Genomic DNA, 22178 nt, shown 5'->3' on the forward strand with positions numbered 1-22178 from the left:
GAGGTTTTATGTCGTATTTTATTCAAACCCACCATTCGTGATCATGTATCAACTTTTCGACTTGACGAGGGAACCAGCATCTCTACTTCTCTTCTCCAGATTCACAATTCGATCACTACCATCCCGTTGACGAAAGTGTTCTTCTAGCCTCAATAGCACCAAAGCATTAGAAGTCGCCGACTCGCAGAGACTAGTATATTTGGTTTTAGTTGAATATGGATTATCCTTGTCAACTCCAAAAACATTCCCATATTCCGGATCATGTGATCCAGCTTCTTGACTCTGATATTCAATCCTGCATCTGGCCGTAGGAGTCGAACTCAGAAGTATACATGTACTATCTTCAATTGTATGGCTACTGTGTTCATAGTGACCAGATATAGCATTTTTACTCGCATCTTTGCCCGGATTTTATCTGGTGCACTGTACCTTGATCATATTAAACATCGCGATAATCGAGAAAGATATCAGATGCGACTCTCCCGTTCGCAATAAGCTGAGCTGTGTGCCCGATGGAAACACGTTTCTGTTCAGGCGTCAGATTTTTTAATTACGGCCAGATACTCCATCCAGCTTGAACAATCTCCTTTGGAAAGTCTCAATTCCGAAGCTTTTATACAGCAGACTCTGTATTCCGTAATCTTTATACAACACCCTCTGTATTTCGTACACTTTATACCACACGCTATGTATTCCGTAGTCTTGTCCCTGGCTGTGCACATCCTGAAAACTCGAGTTGATCTCAGAACAAAAAATATGGCACGTGAACGCTCGGCATGTTCCTCTAACTTTCTTGTCTACTTCCGCTTCAGAGACGGTGTGGCTTTTTTTCAAGATGTAAACCCGTCTAAAATAGATTATCATTAATTAATAGCACCCTCTTGAGAATGTAAGCGATATCAAGATCTTGAGACATACGAGGTGTTTTCCTGAATGCTTAATACTTTTAACAACCGATTAGCACATCACGTTTACTTTATCCAAAACGAGCAAGGGTGTTGCTATAAGCGCCATTTGATATCATCGGAACATCAGCTGTAATAAGATCCACGGTAAAGGCGATTTTCATCTAATTTTCGCAATATGAGACACCGACATGACATTCATATCAGAACGAAGCGATGAGGATACCTTATCTTTAGACGTAAGAACAACCTGATCAGAGTTATCGAACTTGAAATTAGCCAATTTAAAACGAGAGATAAAACAGAGGCCGTTGCACTTATTTTTTTGCATGTCACCAGGCCGTCAAACTAAAACTTGAAGAAAAAACTGACCGGACTGTAAACCAGGCAATCTTATTAAGAAATCGAATCTGTATTGTCGTACGTGAAGTTCTGACGGCGACCGCTTAGGGGCCATGTTCTTTTGACCTATGTTATTACCATAATCGCTTATTTTATCAGCCAATCGGATGAAGTCTTATATCTTCACTTTTGGGAGATTGAGAATGGCTGAGGAGCATCAGTATGTGCCGAACAATTTGATTCGCTTTCGGATTTCTGAAAGCTGCAATTGTATTGGCTAATTTAAAGGTCACAAGAACATGACACCATAGGAGTTACTGTCAGATCTTCATGTAGGACAGCGGTGATCTGATTATAATCTGATTTGTAACCCATGCTAGACGAGAAGCACAATAACATTGTAATCGCGTCAAGAACCTTGTTATTGTGTCTTGCCAAGAACAAGCTACATGTTATCATAAATGAATAACAATACTATGAAATAGCGGCCCAAGAACGGCCTAAGGGATCTGACGCCCAAATAAAACTATGACGTTTGCGCCCCTTCCATATAGATAAAAAAATAACTTCTGTTTAATTCGGCGCCCCTATTATCTTGGCTCCCTGGTTGTGTTGGTCCTGCCTGTTTGAATCGACCTCGAGAATGTCACAAAGACAATTTTAAGAATGTCCATGCAAATTTCATTTGTTGGTAATTATGTTGGATAGGTGATTACTTAGACTGCTTTCCTCAACATCAAGGTCAATCGTTTTGTATTTTACAAGACTAGCAACTCGGTTTGTTTTCTGAATATAAAGGAACTGGGAACTTTTCTAATGCTCTATTCAATCATGCACTGGTTCCAAATTATCATGTGTTAAAATTAAGTGACATTGTTGTCATCAAGAGATACATTTTGGAAGATTTCTAATCATGTTTGTTTATAGCAAGAGATAGGAAATGGCCAAAGATGTTCCGATTGTGCTTAAATTGATATAGTCTGGTTCCCTGACCTCTTTCCAATTTGTTATGAGGAGTGGAGAGAGGTCATGAACCAGACTAAAACTGGTACTTATTTCACTGACAGCACGAGAGGCCAGTCATCTCCCCTTGTCTAAGGCTGTGCCTATTTCGGATAAATCACGTTTATTTCATTTGGCCAAGTATAAAGGCTTCAAACGTTTAACACTTTGCCCTGGTTGCATCATTTAATATCCTTTAATAATGTATAATGTTACACTTGCTTTGAATTGCGGATGTGGAAAATATATCCGGGTGGTTAACCGTTATAACTTCCTAGCCTGGTTCCTTGGTTTCCTGTGATGTTACACATAGAATAAGGTGAGTCCGGGTACCAGACTAGGTACAATTCAGAATATATTTAACTTCCTTCTGCTGGTTCAGAAATTATAACATTTTCGACCGCTGGTAATGGCTATAACATGTGAGTAATTCGGAACATTTTGAACGATTGAAGAATCATATTAAGGATGAAAATACTGTGTTATAATTTTATGTTATTCTTTATTAGACAACTAGGGGTTGACAGGTAATATTCCACACATGATTACGGTGGAAGCTACTGTACTTCACTCAGTACTGTACTGTACAGCATATTAATTTAAACCGACGCACCAGACTGATTTCTTATATCGTTACTAATTGTTCATATTTTTATGAGCAGGTGCTAGATGCGAGCTTGATGATGAGGAAAAAAACTCAATAATCAGAAGGAAAAAAATAATAGAGTGACAAAAATACCTTAGATTACCCCCACCCCACCCGTTCAGTGGTGGCACGATTTACACAAAATTACCCAGAAACAAGCACGAGATACATTTACTACTAAAGATTTTTTTTTTTAATTCATTGCAAATTTAAGCTCTGGGTTAAAATGAAATTCGTTGAATTACTAAAGCAATTAGAAATTCTTTGTTTGAAACATAATAAATGTCTTCAATTTCCATTTGCTTGGATATTAGTGACAGACCGAGACGACATATATGTCCCTAATTTGCATACTTAATTGCAGAAATCTATATTCTAGAAGAACGTTTGTGGGCACACCTTCGACCTTTACCTATAATTAGCTATTGGCCTCGAGTGTGCCCAAACCCCCACCACATGGCTCTTTATCCGAAACATTCAAAGGCTTTTACGTGTTTGTGTTCCCACCCTCTGATACTTATGTGTTGCTTTTTTCCGTAAAAATGAAAAAGAATTTGGAAAAGAAAATGTATTTATTTGACTGTTTTTGTTGTTGCAGGTGCTTATCTTAATTTGCTACATTCTTGGATGAGTCATTCTCTGAGGTTCCTCTATATACCAACCCCTTGTTTCTTCCTCTCCCAATACTTGATAGCTTTATTAAATTAATAACTTGTTGTGATTGTTATCAATGATCTTACTGTCTATGCTTGCTATGTATATGCTATAATGTTTTGCCTGTTATATAGTTTCTGTGTCTGGATTGGCCTTTGTGTAGTCAATTGTTTTCTGTTAGTAATTTGGTGTTTATTTCTCCTAAAGATCATATATATATATATATATATAATGTATGATACATATGCGTACATCATTACCTTTGGCTTTAATCCTTGGATGCATGCATATGTATATAAAAATACTGCCAAATATACCCAAATACTTTCAGAGACCTCCCAAACTATATTTAAATGCTACTAAAACATGGAGACACTATCCAAATACTCTAAAATATATATAAATCTATCCCAATATACTCAGATGTTTTTATTCTCTCACAACTTCAGTCTTTATTTTCAAAGGCCTGATTATTTATTTATTTGTGTCAATTCAAGTTGTATTTTCAGCTTCTGAGTTTGTTTGGCAGTATGTTTTGTTACATTTTATGCAGTCCCTGACAATTTAAAGTACTTTAATTTGTCCTAATTATTGCGTGTTAAATGTTAATGTTGGCAATTTCTAATACCTAAAATAAACTCGTTGATTTGATCAAGGGTGGAATTATCAAATCTTTCTGGTATTCAAATCGTCATGTGAAGTCATTATCTGATAATTGACAGTCATGGGCAGAGGTAATGACATCATCCTTGTTTTTTTTCTTCTAGTTCTCTGTCATAACAGATAAGCAGTTGTGTTATTAAAGGCACAAAACTATGCCTTTTTGGTTACCTTTGATGCTGTAAAGGAGATTACATTCCTATACAGGTATAAAGTCAAATTAGAATTAAAAAAGGTTATGTTTTATCTTTTATTAGAAGTCCCACCCAGGCTTGATTTTGGTTGGAAGTTAAATTAGTGAAAGATAGATGTAAAGCTCCAAACCCCCATTCAGCAATGCTGACAGTTAAATGATTGAATATACAAAAAAAGTGAAATTCAACTAATAGCAATTTAATGACTTCAGTAATTAAATGATTAAAATTTCCCAAGTACTCTCCTTCTGCCTGACCCTGTGGTAGCCTATTGCACCATTTGATTTGTAGTGTGAGATAGCTTTCCATCTGTCCTTGTATTCTGTTCATCTGTGTATTCTTCTCTCCTATCCCTCCAATTCCTTCTCTTCTTCCTCCTGACTTTCTCCAAATCCCTTCTCTCCACCGACTCCTTGATACTCCTCCTCCACTTTCTCCTCGACTCCTTTTCCTCCTCCTCCTCGACTCTCTCCCAACCAGTATTGTCTGCTCCAACTGTTCTGCTAGTCGTACTAACGTCTCACCTCTCAGAGATAAAGGACTCACTGAACTTTATGTTCTATCCCCAAAAAAGCTTTCTGTGAAAACAAGGATGGTACAATATTTTCCTAAGCCCTCTCATCTCACACTACACCCAGCCTATCATCAGATAATGGCTATTAAATTTCTTCGGTCACGCATTCATTCACATCAGAATACTCGTATGTTCTTCCCCCGACCCATGGAAATGTTCTTGGCTGGGATTTCTGGCACTTGGCCTCCCACCATTCTGACCATTCCGTCTGGGGTACCACCTCAATGGTCTTTCTGTGCTCGCCGATTCCAGGTCAATCCCTGCCACCCCATAGCGCTTGGCCATCATGCTTATATCATCCAAGGTTGATAATTCACATACCGCTAAGAATGCTAATAATTCCTTTCTGTATGTACTTAACACGTGCTCTTTCAAAATTTCCTCATGTATGTGGCTATGGAACTGTGCATGCGTTTCGGTAGCTCTCTTTGACCATTCTCTGAAGAGTTTCCGAAACATTTCTGCCGAAAACTCATAGTGCCATAGTAGCGCTTTCTTCACAGCATTGTAATTCTCTACCTCGTTTGGTGTCATACTATGGTAGACATCTTTTGCGGTTCCCTGTGAGAATGCTGAAATATTGATAGCCCACTGGTCTTTGGGTAGCTGATGAACCAGTGCCAACTTTTCAAATTGCATCAAAAAGATGTCAGTGATTTCGTCCTTGTCGTTGAACATGGACTTGGTGACCTGTATTGGTCATCAGTCTTCAGATTGCCTACTTGTGGGTCCTGAATGTTTATTCAGGTCTTCACCCCTTCTGGACTCTTCTTTGATCCTCACCCTCTCCATGGCTAACATATATTCGCATTCTCTAGATTTTTCTTTAGCCTGCAATCTGACTAGTTTGAGCTCTCGTTCTCGCTCAGCTACATGCCTGTCTTTCGTTCCGCTACCTGTCTGTCATTCTCTCATTCACGCTCAGCTGCTTGTCTGCCTTTATCTCATTCCACAGCTAGTTGCTCCTTGTCTTCTCTATCACTCCGCTCAACAAATTAAGCTAACTGGGCCCTTTTGGCACCTAATTCATCCTTACCAATCAACTTAAATTCTCTTGCTAATTGTCTGTCTTTTGCTATCCCGGTCTACTTGTATGATGACACAAGAATTAAGTCCTTTACCAACACTTAAGTTTTACTGCCCTACTTGAAAATAGCCCAGCATGTGTTTATCCTACTTCTAGTATAACCTTACTCAATTAAACCAACTATTCCTCGCACCAACAATTAATAAATGGGCAATACACAGCTGGAATGGTTCCCCAAACTCAGCGTAATGCTTACACACTCAAGGCGTAATTACTACTGTTGGGTTGGCCAGAATTTCTCTTCTTTCAAGAGAATACAGAGGTAATTTTTCACTTTACTTCACAAATTTAGAATATGACCTGAACTGCAAGAAATTTGCTTCAGTCTCTTACAATATATTCATCACAATATGAAAAGAAATGGCAAGTAAATTACATGCACAGAATATAAAAGAAAATAAGCAGACAATGATTCGAGTCACACGGATCACTATTTCTTGACAAGTACCATTGAAGTTATCACAGTTTAGATACTTATTCTATTCTATATTTGCTCAGACTCTTGAATAAAAATGTTCTAATCCCCAGGATGAGTGCCCACTTTGTAGAGGTGCCATGGGTGGTGTAGTTGATTGGCGGATTGTACCTTCTTACAAGGTGTCCGCTTTATTTGGTTCTCATTATCTAGGAGATAATCGCCCTTGGTGTTATTGCCTGGATTGAGTAAATGTTAAAATAAAAGTGTGAAACTTATAGATGGAATAAATAGTGATCTGAGCAGATATATAGAACAGAATGACATAAGCCCCTGTACATGAAAACCAACAATTTAATCAATTATATAAACAACTGTGATAATACATTAAATTAGGAAGATACACATCTCTCTGAAATAAATCATTCAGCGAATTTCAAAAACAAATATATTTATATAAATAGCTGATCTGTTTAAAATGATAGAATTGGTTCATCATAGAATCGAGTGAACAATCGAAGTCATTGCCTTGTACAACTTCATAACCTGCTCATTCCTGGTTCACTCTAACTTTACTGTGGCTGTCCTTCTCAGTCCCTTCGCTTTTTTTCTTCTCCAACCTCCCTACTGCCTCGCCTCTTTTTGGCCCTCAAACTTTGTGTGGGTGGGTGGATATGTAAGTACATAGATGCATAGATACTTGGATCAATAGGTACGTGGATATGTCAATGGAGCTATTTCCCTCTTTCAAAATAAATAGAGAAGCAGCCTAAATCTTCTGTCAGATATCCTACTGGGAATAGATCATTACTACCCTCTCGTTATGTCATATCGTCCTATCGGAATTCAAACAGATACCAAAGGCTATCTTGTCAAGCCAAATATGGCAGACCATAAACAAACCTAGTTCATAAGATTAATGTACTTCCTAATGGCTATTTAATCACTGACTTGCATTAACATCACAGGAGACATAACAGTTCCGTTCTTGTCTCAATTTCACAAATGAATGAAATTCATTACATGGTTTAACTACATTATTTTCAGCGAATATACACATTCAAGTCTTTATCATATATGAAATCATCCAAGATTGGAGAATTCACATGGATTTTCATAACTCATATCAACTAAAGTAATGCATGAAATTCTTAGCTTCCTATAACAATCAAGATGATGGGGCTCCAAGTGGCCAAGTGGTGTAAAGCACTTTCCGTTACAGATCACTGCCATCTCACCTCTGTCTGCGCCGGTTCGAGTCTCAGATTCACCAATGTGGGTATGTGAGAAAGCTTGCCAGTAGCTTCTCATGGGTCAGTGGTTCTTTCCGGGTTCTTCCTCCACCATTAATACTGGCCGCCATGTATAGCCTATCGTGTGCTGAAAATGGCATTAAACTCCACAACAACAACAACAATCAAGATGACAAATTCAACCAATTCGTCAAACATATATAAAGAAGATCATTGTACGAATTCAGAGATATGAAGTTACACACTCATCTCAAGAGAATTGATCTACGGATTTAAACAAATAAATTCATGCAAATATAAGCAAATAAATTCAAGCAAATCATTATACTGGTATGAATGAATTACATGAGATTGACACAAATACCTTGTGCATTCAAGCTTTGTTTGCTTCTACCACCAGAATTGTGTCTGTTGACTTTCCAGACATCCAGTCTCTTTGACAAATGTTTTACAGAGAACTTTTTCCGAATTCAGTCTCTGAGTTCCTTATATTTTCACTCTTGCAGGAAAAATGCAGAGAGATTAGATTTTTCGATGGGGGCAATTTAAACCCAAGAAATTTCATGTGGGAACCATGCCCCTTATTTAGTGTAACCAATCAGTATTAAATATATCTACTGCCATAGATAACTAGGTGCCAAAACTGCAGTCAGTCTGACTTCTAGATTTCCAAATAACTGACTCTGGACAGTTTCAACTTCTGACACTTCGATACAAAAATCAAAGTTAACCTTTTCCTAACAGTCCATCTTACTGTTAAATAAACGAAGGCTTCATTAAAGGCACAATAGTGCAGCTGACGGTGAATTTTCTTGCAAAAATGTTGGGACATTTATGTATATCAACTGATTAAATACTATTTAAAAGGCATTACTGGGGTAATATCAAGTACGTAGGGGTTCTCGTTATGAAATATGAGCTCTCTGAAATCTTCGTACGTAGAGTAACGAATCTACCGTCTCCATGTTGAAATCCCGCTCGGCAGTGATCGGCAGATCCCGAATGAATAACACACATAATTCTGGTGACCGAAATTTGCATAATTATAGGCCACATTGTAAACACTGAAGCTGATGACGTAAAACACAACCACGCTACGAAAATGTCAACAACGGTGAGTACGATCTTCTTCTGATCTCGTTCTTTTCTTCTTATCCTTTTCCTTTCTAATTTTAATTTTGAGAGGAAACAATGAAATGTATGTAGAACTACTTTTATAGTTATATTTCAAAGTTTTTATGGTACGAGAATAATTTAAATCGACGTGCTCTGTACAGTATTGCAAAAACCCACAGGTACTCTATTTCTTGCCCAGTAGAATTCGTACTCCCTCACGTCCCCCCCACTCAATTTTATAAATGAAAGTCATCAGGGATATTTAAAAATGCTCAAAATTGAGTAATTTCATTAATCAATTTATAAATTCTAACCAGATTGTCACCAGTGGGCCCCTAATACCCATCTTTCTGACGTTTCAAACAAAGCGGAAAAGAATTTCTCCAAGTTAATACTTTACATACACAAGGTTTTAATTTTTTTTTTTTTTTTTAAATCTGCGACTAGAATATGGAATCTAGGTTCAAAACTCGGGGCCAGATCATAAAAAAGTACACACACAAACGTACAGTCACTTGTCAGCTGAAGTTTGACCACAGCTTTATTCTTGGACATGTTTATTTGGTATTGTGCACACTGAGTAAATAGACACATAGACTTTGCTTTGGTGCCCATTCGAGGAAAGTAGAGGCCCTTTTAAATTTTGGATCCCCACCCCACCCAACACTTGACCTGATCCAGCCCAAAAATACTTCTATCAAATCACAACCTCTCATGTATTAATTTCTGATCCAAAGTTAGCACTATATTCCTATAAGTTTAATAAGTAATCATGAATATATTAGTTGTCAAATTATGAAATACATTTACATATTAAAATTCATTAGATAGACTTAAATCAGCTCACTTTCAAGCTCAATTCTAGAGCGACCTTTAAGAGGAAGAGGGAGGATGAGGCATGGAACAAGAAGTTGAAAAACCAGATGGGGGAGAGGAGAAAGACATGCTGTGCAGCCTAAAAACTGAGCTGACCAAGCTCTACACATAGTTCAGACAAGGCAGACAAGAATGAGGGTAATTGTTTATTTATATCTTGCAAAACAAGTATTGATAGATATTGAAAAATGTTTGGTACTAAGTAAAGTTGGCAAAGACTCTAATATCTATGTCAGTAGTGTTTTGCACAACTTAGAAAACGCATACTTGTATTAAACGATTAGTTATTTTACCAAACAATGTATGTTTAAAGTGCTTTACTTTTTGTTGCTACTCAACACCCCACCCCAATATGATTTGATAAAGGAAGACGATGCACAGATAACATAGAAAATACAGAGGCCACCTCATTTATATGGCCACCTTATTTAATACCAAAATGGTAAAAGTATTATGGAAACAATCTCATAGAGTACCCCATTGCACGATGAAATACATATAATTGATATGAAACTAAATACAAAAGGTTTTAACATGGGTCACTTAAATGTACAAGGTATAGTGGAAAAAATAGAACAGATTAAGTTAATGTTGTCTTCCAAGGAAAAGAGTATGCATGTTTTAGGACTCACTGAAACCAAATTAAATGCTAGCCACAATGATAATCTATTTCACTGTCAAGGCTACAATAAACCATTATGCAGGGACAGAGAGACAGTGGGGGGGGGGGGTCTTGTATACATTACAAGATGTAAATGCAGAAAGGCGACCTGACTTGGGGTCACGTGAAATTGAGAGTATTTGGGTGGAAATTTCTCAAAATAATGCAGAATCATTCCTAGTTGGTTTCATTTATAGGTCACCTTCCTCCAAAGCAATTTGGAATGATAACTCTCTGACACAAATAGAAAATGTTCATGCACAGGAGAAAGAAACATATATACTCAGCAGTCTAAATAAGGACCTACTCAATACTCAAATAAGGAGTAACTGGATGGAATTTTTTGAATCATTAGGCCTAGTCCAGCTAGTAAATGAGCCCACAAGTGTAACAGAAATATCAAGCACTCTTATTGATCACATTTATACCAACCTACCAAGCAATGTGGCTTGTGTTAATGTACCAAATGTTGGTCTTAGTGACCACTATCCTACTTTTTTGACAAGAAAGGTTAAATGCAACATAAATAGGAACAATACACACAAAACTATCACTTACAGATCTTTCCAAAATTGAAGTAAATAACAATTTCAAGATGACCTATATAAAGTTCCATTGAATATTATCCAAAATTTTGATGACATATGTGAAGCTCTAAAAGGGTGGACTGATTTATGAATGTAGTCTCTAAGCATGCACCACTAAATGTACATTGAGTAAAGTATGAAATCCAACCTAACTGATTTACTACTGAAATTCTAGATACTATGAAGACACGAGACCAATTGAAGGCTATGGGAAACCATGCACAATATCAAGTATGGGGAAATAACATAACAAGTATGACTGAAAAGGCTAAAAAAAACACCTTATTTTCAATCAATGCTTGAAAACACAAAGAGCAACACAAACTCCATTTGGAAAGTCTTCAGTGAACTCATTGGGGTAACACACAAAGATCAGACAAATAAAATTCACTCACTTCTGGTAAATGACACAAAAGTCATTGATGACACTGACATTGCAAATATTTTGAGTGATTTTTTTTCACTAACAATATCACTCAGTTATAAGAACCAGTGATAGAAAACAACTATAATGAACTGAAAAATGCCTAAGGTGGGATGTTTCTCTATCCCACAGGTATAAAAAAACTGCTAAAAAATGTCTCAGTAAACTTGATATCAAGAAAGCTACAGGACTTGATCAGATTGGTCCACCACTCATTAAAACTTCTGCCTCAGCTATTTCAGATAGCATAACATAACATTCATAATCAGTTTAAATATTGCAACCTCATCTGTCCCCAAAATATGGAAAACTGCAAAAGTAATGTCTATGTACAAATCTGGTTCTAAGAATATGCTGATAACTACCAGCCAATTTCAATACAACCAAAACTTGTCAAAATTGATTGAAAAACATGTCCATGACTCGTTCATGTCATATTTAACGAAACAGTTGCTGTTACACCCTATTCAATCAGGCTTTAGACAGAAACATTCATGTGAGACTGACTTGATCTCTCTAATTGATAAATGGCTTCAACCACTTGATCAGAGTTGAATAATAGGATCTCTATTTGTAGATTTCAGGAAAGTTTATGGGTTGGTGTACATGAAATTCTTTTAAGAAACTGAAAATCAACCAATGTGATGAAAGCACAATTAGATGGTTTACTTCAAAGTTAAGTGAGAGAACACAACATGTTTATATAAATAATGTTCTGTCAGAACCTGGAACAATTAGATATGGAGTACCACAAGGTTCAATTTTAGGTCCATTACTATTAATACTATTTATTAATGGCCTACCACTTTTTACTAGGGGACTCAATTTCATCTACAGATCTCTATGCAAATGACACAACATTGTCAGACATCCAAAACACAAGCACAAACTATAAATTTATTTACAGGATGCCCTAAACAAACTGGACAACTGGTACACATGCAATGGCATAGTGGTAAATACTGGAAGAACTAAAATATTATTTATCTCAACATGGCAAAAAAGAAAAAATCTTGGTAGTGATAAACTATGTCTGACATGGAAGGATACAAATTTGCAAATGGTTTGTCATGATAGACTATTTGGTGTTTTGGTAGATAATAACCTATCATGGACTGATCTTGTCAGTAAAAAAGTTAATTCAAGTTTATGGCTTTTCAGTAGGATAAGGTACAGAAAACTATTTTATAACAGTTACATACAACCCTATTTAGACTACTGTAACACAGTGTGGAGTAATTCAAATGATAAAATCATAGCAAAGCTGGCACATCTTAAAACAAGTACATTCAGGCTATATCAATCCAGAAAGTAAGCAAGGAAAATTTTAGCTGGTAAGTTAAAATTATTACCTATTAAAGACTGAATCCGGTTGAGAAAAGCCAAAGTAATGTACATGATATCCAATAATAGTGCTCCTGAATATTTACAATCACTATTCAAGTATAGGCTACCTGGTAATACTCCACAACTGTGATCCATGTCTACCAAACAGTATAGAATTCCCAAACCAGATAAGGAATTATTTAAAAAATGTTTCCAGTACTCTGGAACTTTGCTTAGGAATAGTATTCCAGTTGACTTTAGAAATGCCAACTCTATTTCCTTCTTCCAAACCAATATATACAGCGGCTTCAGAGATACACTTAAAATAGATAAATTCATTTATATGAGGGCCTAAAGGTAGATTAGCTAAAATCATTTCATATATAGGTATTAGTGATCTACACTAGTGGCATACAAACATTCAATACTATTAAGGTCAACTTGCTCTTTTTTCAATTTAATTAATAAACCAACTTAAGTAATACATTTATTAGTTTTATTTTTAAAAAATACAAAATGGGAACAAAAATTCTATGCAATCTTACTTTGGAGTTCAGCAGTTAGACCTGACTAGATTGCAGTTTTTTTTATAAATTTAGACATGTACAGAATTCATATAGCCATTTAAGTCTTGTGAAATAAATGCTACACTTTTATTCTTCTGTTTTAAATATGATGCATGCCTTAATGTGTATTTCTAAAGCCCCAAAATATGTTAAGATAATACTATATATGCAATATCATGATAAACATAAGGACTTAATAATCCTAAATTGTTTTATTTATCCAGAATTAAGACTGACATGAAGGCTTGCAAGAAACCTTTTTTTTTCTTCATATCTGATCTAACATTTTTGGGTAAGAATTTTAATTGCCCAGTCTGCTTGGCATTCAATGTTTCCACCTTTGAATTGGTGATTACTGCAAATGATTTCTGTATAACAAATTTACTTGATTCAATGGCAGTTTTGAAATTTCTTTAATTCTTTCAATAACTTTTATATATTCCTTAAGCGTGTTATTGCCAAAGCTTAACATTTTTATGTACAAAATGTATATCACAAAAGGTATGAATAACTTTACAGGTATGTTGGCTACATTACAGAAAACCTCTTTCTGTATACAGGATATGTGTAGAACATGCCTATAAATGTACAACTTGCACTTTGTACCAATAAAATCAAAATGCTACATCAATTTACAAGCAATTAAAACTTTGATAGTTACTCTTACAATACAACATTAACAATGAATTCCATTTCCAAGGTGGACTCTCAAAGATTGATAATTAATGTACATACATGATTGTTGTAAATATTATTTCTTTGCAACCACTGTGAAAGAATTTTAAAATTGTAAGCCGTCCAAAAACAGACATGATGCATACATATGCAAATGATAAGGACTTTGTTTTAATTTACAATTGATACTCATTGAGTAGATTCTTTTCATTACCTGATTTTTTCAATATGGGTACCTCACTATACTAAACAAATCGAAGCTGCAATCAGCCATTCCTATTTGATCCCAATGTAGGAGTTTCTGACTTCTAGAAATGCTCCCCAAAAACTTTGAGCTGTCCATCTTAACATAAACTATCAGTTCTAGTTGCGATGGAACTCTCAGTGTTCATGTCAAAATAAAAACCATGTGCAGTTTTGATCCACGTGTATTTCACAGTGGAATTTGCTGATCAAAGATGAATAACGTTTGAATAAGTGCATGCTCCTATTATTTCTTAAAATATATTTTTTTACATTTTAGAAATAGCATGTTACAATTGAATAATTTTTCAGATTTTTCAAGATCTAATCCTTGATGAGGATGTATATGCCTTGTCCAGGTTGTACAGACGAAATGTTCTTGTCCTCAACGATAAAGTTGACTTGATGAGTGCCAACAGTCATGCTACCTATAGGCAGTTCATACTACGGCAACATGGAAGGTTGGGGCCTGGACAGAGACATGTAATTCCCTCTTGCTGTTTCTGGCAGATACATGACAAATATCCCGATGGACAATACACTGGCTTCATCCCCTCTAGACTTGCATGAACTTAAACACTTTCTTGCATGTATGAGTTGGTATATAAATGAATACAATTGATTTTATTCATTGTTTTCTTATAAATGCACATAATATTGCATCAAACAATAATGCTTTCAGATTTTTTTTTAACACCAGTCTATTTCTGCCTATAAACAATGTGGGCACGATCATAAATAATCAATATAAAAAGTTTTCAGCAACTGCAGATACAGTATTATACATTTTATTTTCAACTACTGATATTTCAGGATATTATATAAAGTGTAACCTGCCTTAGCTGACACCTCCATATATCAGACACTGTTTCATATTTTACATAACTAAAATCGAGAGATCTCCTTCACCACACCAAAACTAGAGTTGATGGTGGTTCTTGAGGTGCCAGGTTTCTACAAATTCTCCTGGGATCATCTTCCTTTAGTTCTCTTCTCCTCTGCATACCCTGCTTTCCTTCAAGTTGACAGATGAGGGCTTTCTTTATAAGCTCCCTGATGTGGGGATGTTTTCTTTTCCTTGCAAGGGTAGACGGACCATCTGCCACTTTTTCTGTTGTAACATCAATGCCTGTTTTAAAGAAAATTTTATTTTCTAACATGTGTGACAAACATCCCCATGCTAACCCATATTAACTTTTTACCCAATATTAGAGCCTCATGATCAGTTCCCAAGAAGGAGTTGTTGAGGGTTTGTTTTAATTCTTATTTGTTCTATCCACAAAATACTATGTGAGACAGCATGCATTTTTGCCCATTCCTTCAGAAAGCAACATGTTTTCATGAACAGGTATTAGCTAGTAATCATCATGATGACAGCATCTACTCCAAACGTCCTGAGGACATTCCATAAACCCCATATATCCTTAATAAAGTGTGTCAGTCCCCTGGGAAAGTGATATACATATCACTGGATCTAATTACTAGACTTGCATTGCTCAAATAAAAATAAATATTCACTAGAATGATAACAATACTAATTACAAGATCTGTATGCATGAAAATATTTAGATTCCTTACCACAAATATAAATGTGTGCCGACTTGAGAAGGAGAGTCACTATACATGTATCATGTGCACACATCTTATGAATTCTAATTTATTCAGATCTTCAAATGGTAAATATATACAGTAATTTATTATTTAGTTGAGAATAAAAATATTTAAAGTGGTCTTCACATTTTTCTTTTAAATACCATGCAGTTGTTGCAATCCTGAAATGGCATACCTGAAATTTAAGTAATACTCCACAGTTTAGGAACCTTTGGTCCAAGAGCACCTGTGCCAAGGTTTTCAGCACTTTGGCTTTCTTCTTGGGATCATCTTCATCAAGCCAAGGCTTTGTCAACTCTTCATTCTCCAGGTAAGGTTCATGAAGACATTTATTAATGCCTTGGCCATGTGAGAGGATCTACTCGTGTATTGGTGATGTGATTTAGGACACTCCTCAAGATACTCTGAAAGAATGCCACAATCAATACCTTTAGCACCTAAAGCTGGTCTCTTTTGTCATGGTGACCCCATATTGATAAGACAACTTGATTTATATCATAAAGTGAAAGCTAATAGTTAATAGTTAGCGTAGAAGGATTCAAATTTTCCTCAGATCATTGTTCCTTCAATATTCCACATTACTATGACATTTCAAATAAATTACTTTTAATAAACTACATACCTAGAAAATTTGGTGATGAATATATATGGATAAAAAATACATTAAAAGAAATCAGAAGATAAGGATTATGCACTGTAATTTTGATTTCATACAAAAGTATACAATAGCAAATGTTTACATATATGTTTCAAATAAAAGGACTGAAAACTCACAAAAAATTGTCCGTAGCTGCTAGCAGTCTTGCATGAAAAACCAAAACTGGTTCATGTCTTGGGACCATTGTAATAAAGCCATATTATCCATTTGTTTGGCAACCTTGAAAAGTAGGTAGATAAAATAAAGTTAAAAATGCATGAAGAGCAATCATCAAAACAGAAACAGCTTTTCAATTCCAAAAGTTTTATAACAGTAAAGAGTGAAAACCAACAAGTCGTTTAATTCCCAAGAATAAAAAATGAAATTTAAACAGAACTTACAGTATTGTAAATTAAATCCTAAATAAGTTATATCACCAGTCCTAATGAATAAAGTTCTAATGAACTGCTGGTGGTTTCCAAAAACAAACTTCAACTGTTATCTCAGTATTTTGTTTTTAAATTAAATATGTCTTATGTGCATTCATCAAGAGCTAAGTGGATAGATGGGAAGAGGGTGTTAGCAAGAACTGCATGTGGGACATGGATACATGTATAAATGTATAAAGAAAGCATATGAGGCATGTAGACACAATTTCAATATACAATCACTGGTCCTCTAAGTATTGAGTGGGGGAAAAAACCCAGTATACCGGAACTTTTTTGCATAACCAAAACAATGACAGTTCAAATTATGCCTTTTTCTATGCATCAAGTGGCACAGTTGAAATACCCAACCCCACTTCTGAGAAAGCGAAATTCAAGTTCTTTTTTATAACTCAAACTAAGAAAAGCATGAAGTGGGAACTCAACCTGCTGGCAGTTATAATAATGTCCTTTATCAGCATTGCATTTGTTACATCATTGTTTTCAGCACAATGACAATTGTAAGACAACCCCCACCCATGCACAAAAAAAATCTGCAAGAAATTTGTCATTTTTACCTTCCTGATTCAATAGCAAATACTTTAGATACTGAAGGTGTCTTCATTCTCTCAGTATGTTGCAAAAGCACTTGGCCAGGTGTTGATGTGAAGCATGAAAATGTACTGGCCATCGGTTCTGTATGCTTGGGTTCATCTTTTGCTACATTCTTTGTAACTTAAAATATGAATTAAATATTCATTTGTATTATAAGTTATGCTTTAAATCTGTTTCTTTGTGCACTGTGTTAAACACTTAGAATTGAAATACTTCATTTAAGCAAGAATACATAATAATAGATCTAAAAAAAATTCACATCAATAAAACTAACTTGACTGCAGCTCAAAACTTTAACTGATAACAATCTGCCAGCCATATATTCTGGTAGCACTACAACATCCTTTCCTATCATGACTAGAGATCCTTTTGTAACTGTAGTCAATACAGTGCTTTATAATAGATTTACTAGTAGTTGAAAGATTTACAATAAAATCTTATTATTTGTTCCATCACGTTTACATGATAAGGTTATTAAACTTTTATGCAAGTAATGTGCATGTCACATTAACCTAAGGTGTGCATGTGTGTGTGTGAGAGAGAGAGGGGGGGGGATAGATTAGTCCTACATGTAAGACATAGCACATTTTGATTTTGTAAGCAACAACATAAATATCAGCGTCGGGTCTTGCAGGTAGGACTAGGGGATAGATATGATATAAATAATGATAATGCTTGTAAATGTATCTAAGTTCCCTCGCCAAATTTTTTTAAAAATACCTGTCTCACGAAGATAATTGACAGGTGTACAAAATGACCTTTATGAGCAAGCTGTTATAAAAAATAAATAATATATTCTACCCCAACATACAATACACACAATGCAGTAACTGAGTGAAATATTGATCAGCCGATCACATCTATTTTTGACATATCACAAAGCAAGTCCTTGTGCAAACATTGTATTAATAAAACAGTGTAGTTTCAAACATACAGCAGGAACAAGATATTGAAAAATGGAGAACACTTATACATAGACATCACAGTCACTTGATTCTGGGGAAACTAATGTGTATCACCATATAACACAGACATTGGCTTAACTGTCCAACAACAAATTCGCCATTTCAGTGCCTGATGCCAGTCCTAACTCTTACATCAATGCTCTCCATCGAACAAACTGGTCCCCAAGACGAATCCTTGATAAGTCCCGTTCGGTTTCTCAGACAGTGTTTCGACGTTTCTTCTCGGAAAGCGACAAGTGCGGGCGACCTTTACGTTTTTGACTCTCACGTGTATCCGCATTTTTGTTTATAGTAGATATTTAAATTACAACCACGTGACTCATAACCCGCCCACTGGACGAAGATGACGTGTACGTTTTTGTGGTCACGTGAGGCTTCCGTAACAGTTCATGACCTACAAGTTTCAATTAAAGCGGGCCCCCACAAAAATTCATTTTCTCTCGTTTATTTATCAATTGCCCAATTTAATCTTCTCAAACTCTAGGTTATTTTGAATTATTTCAGCTTATAAGTTGACACATTTTACTAGTTACATGATCTGTAACATTCACAAAATTACAAACACTCTGCACTATTGTGCCTTTAAGAATCACTTCCTCTCCCAACACAGACATTAGAAATCATTGCAGTATAGCGATTTAACAAGCGCCTGTCCCCATAAATCTAATTGTTATATGACCCAAGTTATTGTGCTCTTCATAGATCGACAGAAATTTTCATCCTTAACAGTCGCCTTTCCAGACATCTGGTCCCTCAGATAAATGTTTTACGAGAAAATTTCTTCTAAATTCAATCTTGGAGCCTCCTATATTTTTTTCTCTTGCAGGAAAACGTAGACTGACAATTTTTTTGCCATGGGTCATATCAAACCAAGAAATTTCATGTTGGATACATGACCCTTATTTAGCGTAACCAATCCTGATTAAATATATCTACTGCCTTTTATAACTAGCTGCCAAAATTGTAGACAGCCTGACTTCTAGATTTCCAAATAACTGATCCTGGACAATTTCAACTCTGACATGTTCAACACAAAGATCAAAGTTAACCTTTTCCCTTCCAGTCTGTCTGACAGTTAAATAAACGAAGGCTTAATTAAGAATCACCTCCTCTCATGACACAGACATTAAAAATCATTACAGTATAGTGATTTAACACACACCTGTCCCAGTAAATCAAATTAATTGTTCTTTTGCCCAAATTAATGTCCTCTTTATAGATTGACAGAAATTTGCACCCTTACACTCAATATGCAATCTAAAACAATTCAAGGCTGATTTTAGCAGGTTGCTGGTGAACAAATATTAACTGAGTAAAAGAGAGCTTGATGCTTGATCATCTTTTTTGGCAATTTCTTTCTTTGGTTTATATTTTTAATCATTGACAAAAAGCACTTGAGATTTCTGACAATTTACCTGTTATTGTTCACATTTTCGAATATTTATAATTAACTCCTGGCCTCGACTGCCAAGGGCTGAGTTATCTTTCTGCTTTTCAACTCATTCTAATGTCATTATTCAATAATTGCCAGTAAAAGAAAACATTAAGAATGTAACTTAGTTCACAATGTTTTCTCATTTGGACATCTGTAATAGTGCAGTTTTGTTTATTTTTGCATTTTGTTCATTAGATCACATAGAGTTTTATTAGTTTTTTTAAACAGTCCGAACTGATCCTCATCACATGAATTTTTATTTTGTGGCTGAATAGAGATTTAGTTGAACATGTGGCTCTGATCTTGTATATAAATATAACAGTGAAAAGAGAGGAATAAGAGACTAAATTCTAAGAATCAGTTGGAAAAGATCATAGACCAAGTTATAAATAGATGTGTTAGCAATATCAACGTTTGTGCTGAATTGGATTTCTCCTTGCATTATTTTATATTCATTAAAGCCAAAGGTAACGATTTATGCATATGTATCATACATTATATGTGTGTGTGTGTGGTCATAGTCTGTATCTTGAGAAATAAACATCAATTTACTAAACGAAAAAATTGACCACACAAAGACTAGTCCAGACACAGAAACTTTATAGCAGACTAAACATTGTAGCATATACATATCAAACATGGACAGTAGAAAGATCGTTGGCCACAATCTCTGTCGATAATTTATGAGCAAATGGTAATTGGAGATGTTTAATATGTTTCATACAAAGACATTCTAATTGCTTTGGTAATTTAACATATTTCATTCTACCCAGAACTTAACTTTGCAATGAATGTAAAAATCTCTTTATTTGTACATTTATCAAATGCTTGTTTCTGGACAGTATTTGGGTGTATTTGGGTAAATCGTGCCACTGCCCGTTCTGACATAGGACCCTTTCTATCATGCTCTTTTTTTTTATAGTATGATAGAGAGAGTCCTATGTCAGAACGGGTCATGGGGGTAATCTAAGGTATTTTTGTCACTCTTTATGATTTTTTTTACCTTCAGATTATTGGTTTTTTTTCTCAACATCAAACTCACGTCGAGCACCTGTGTGTGCAATTAGGCCATTAATTTTTTGTAAAAATAGGAATAATCTGATTTATTTAATGGAAGAGTCATTTGGGATAATTGTGTTTAAGAACTCGCAATTACATGAAAACCATTTCGATAACAGGTTTTTAGTAAAAGCCATAAAGGTCGCGTAGGAGTTCAGAATAAACTAATTCAGTTGTGAGTGTTTTTTATATATATATTATTTGATTATTTAAATGACATTTATTCGGTTTATTTGGATCCTTATACACCGTTATTCATTTTGACGGTCATTATTTGCTTGCCCCGTCAAGTACACAACAGCAATATCAAATGTTAATTTTGGACGAGATCATTGTTAGGATGTGACCCATTACAAACCAGATTGAATGATGCATCCTGTGATGTCACAATGAAAGCAATGTGTAATGAAACTAATTTGTACTGCCCTGATATTTGTTATGATAGACTCATCATCTTTTTTTATCCAGCTTTTAAATGATGAATAATTTTCATGCGGCTGTTTGTTGATGGCATGTAAGGTGCAGAGCATTGAACTGTCAGGATTGAATAGACTTTGGGTAAGCAGATTTGTTATTAAATTTTAGAGCAACAATTTATATTTATTTTAATTATGAATAAATTCACCTATATGATCATACAAGATTTGACAATGTAAGATATTTATGACTTTTGTAAGGGAGAGGTTTATATTTCATTTTTGAACTAAATCTTAAGGGTTTCCACCTTATGTCAATATTAGCGGTGAAATGATGTGTATGTGCCATGCATTGATACATATTGCAATGCACAACATATGGTTTACATATTGATACACATAAAAAATCAAGAGGCAAATGACTAATAGCTTATTCATGACTATTGAAGATTGAAAGTAAATTTATTTAAGCGATCTGTTTTTAGCTTGTTTTACATCTAGCCAAAAATTTTAAAGGTACCAGCAAGCAAGGTTTATAAACACACAAGATATTTACCACTAATACTTCAAAGCCAATAATTATTTCATATATATATATATATATATATATATATATATATATATATATATATATATATAAAACAAACCATTGTCCCTGATATGAAAACAGAATGTAAACAACCATATTTTGACATTTAGCAGTGTCTCTGTTCATAAAGATAAAAGTCATAAATATTTGGCAGTTAATGGCACATATTAAAAAAAAGAAGAAAAAAATGTCCCTGATAGAAAAAAATTGAAACAACCTT

General features: G+C 35.0%; 2 protein-coding genes across 6 annotated transcripts in view; both read left to right on the forward strand.

Annotated features, from left to right (window-relative positions):
- The first annotated feature begins 2315 nt into the window (after nt 1–2315).
- The window catches only part of LOC149806715 (membrane progestin receptor beta-like), a 35455-nt gene continuing 15592 nt past the window's right edge, over nt 2316–22178 (forward strand). The window contains exons 1-2 of one of the 5 annotated variants that reach the window (XM_089956853.1): nt 2583–2671; nt 21422–21511. The gene's annotated coding sequence lies outside the window, so the exon portion shown is untranslated. The other 4 variants (XM_089956873.1, XM_089956866.1, XM_089956863.1 and 1 more) reach the window with 4 other exon arrangements.
- LOC149806716 (P2X purinoceptor 7-like) lies at nt 7725–14828 on the forward strand. Its single transcript, XM_089956847.1, has 3 exons — nt 7725–8846; nt 9714–9862; nt 14519–14828. The coding sequence occupies exons 2-3, from the start codon at nt 9857–9859 to the stop codon at nt 14774–14776; spliced, it is 264 nt and encodes an 87-aa protein (XP_089812973.1). The 5' UTR covers nt 7725–8846; nt 9714–9856; the 3' UTR covers nt 14777–14828.

Source organism: Sinohyriopsis cumingii, chromosome 1 (genome assembly GCF_028554795.1).
Source record: "Sinohyriopsis cumingii isolate HCF-2022 chromosome 1, ASM2855479v2, whole genome shotgun sequence".
NCBI classification, from domain to species: Eukaryota; Metazoa; Mollusca; class Bivalvia; order Unionida; family Unionidae; genus Sinohyriopsis; species Sinohyriopsis cumingii.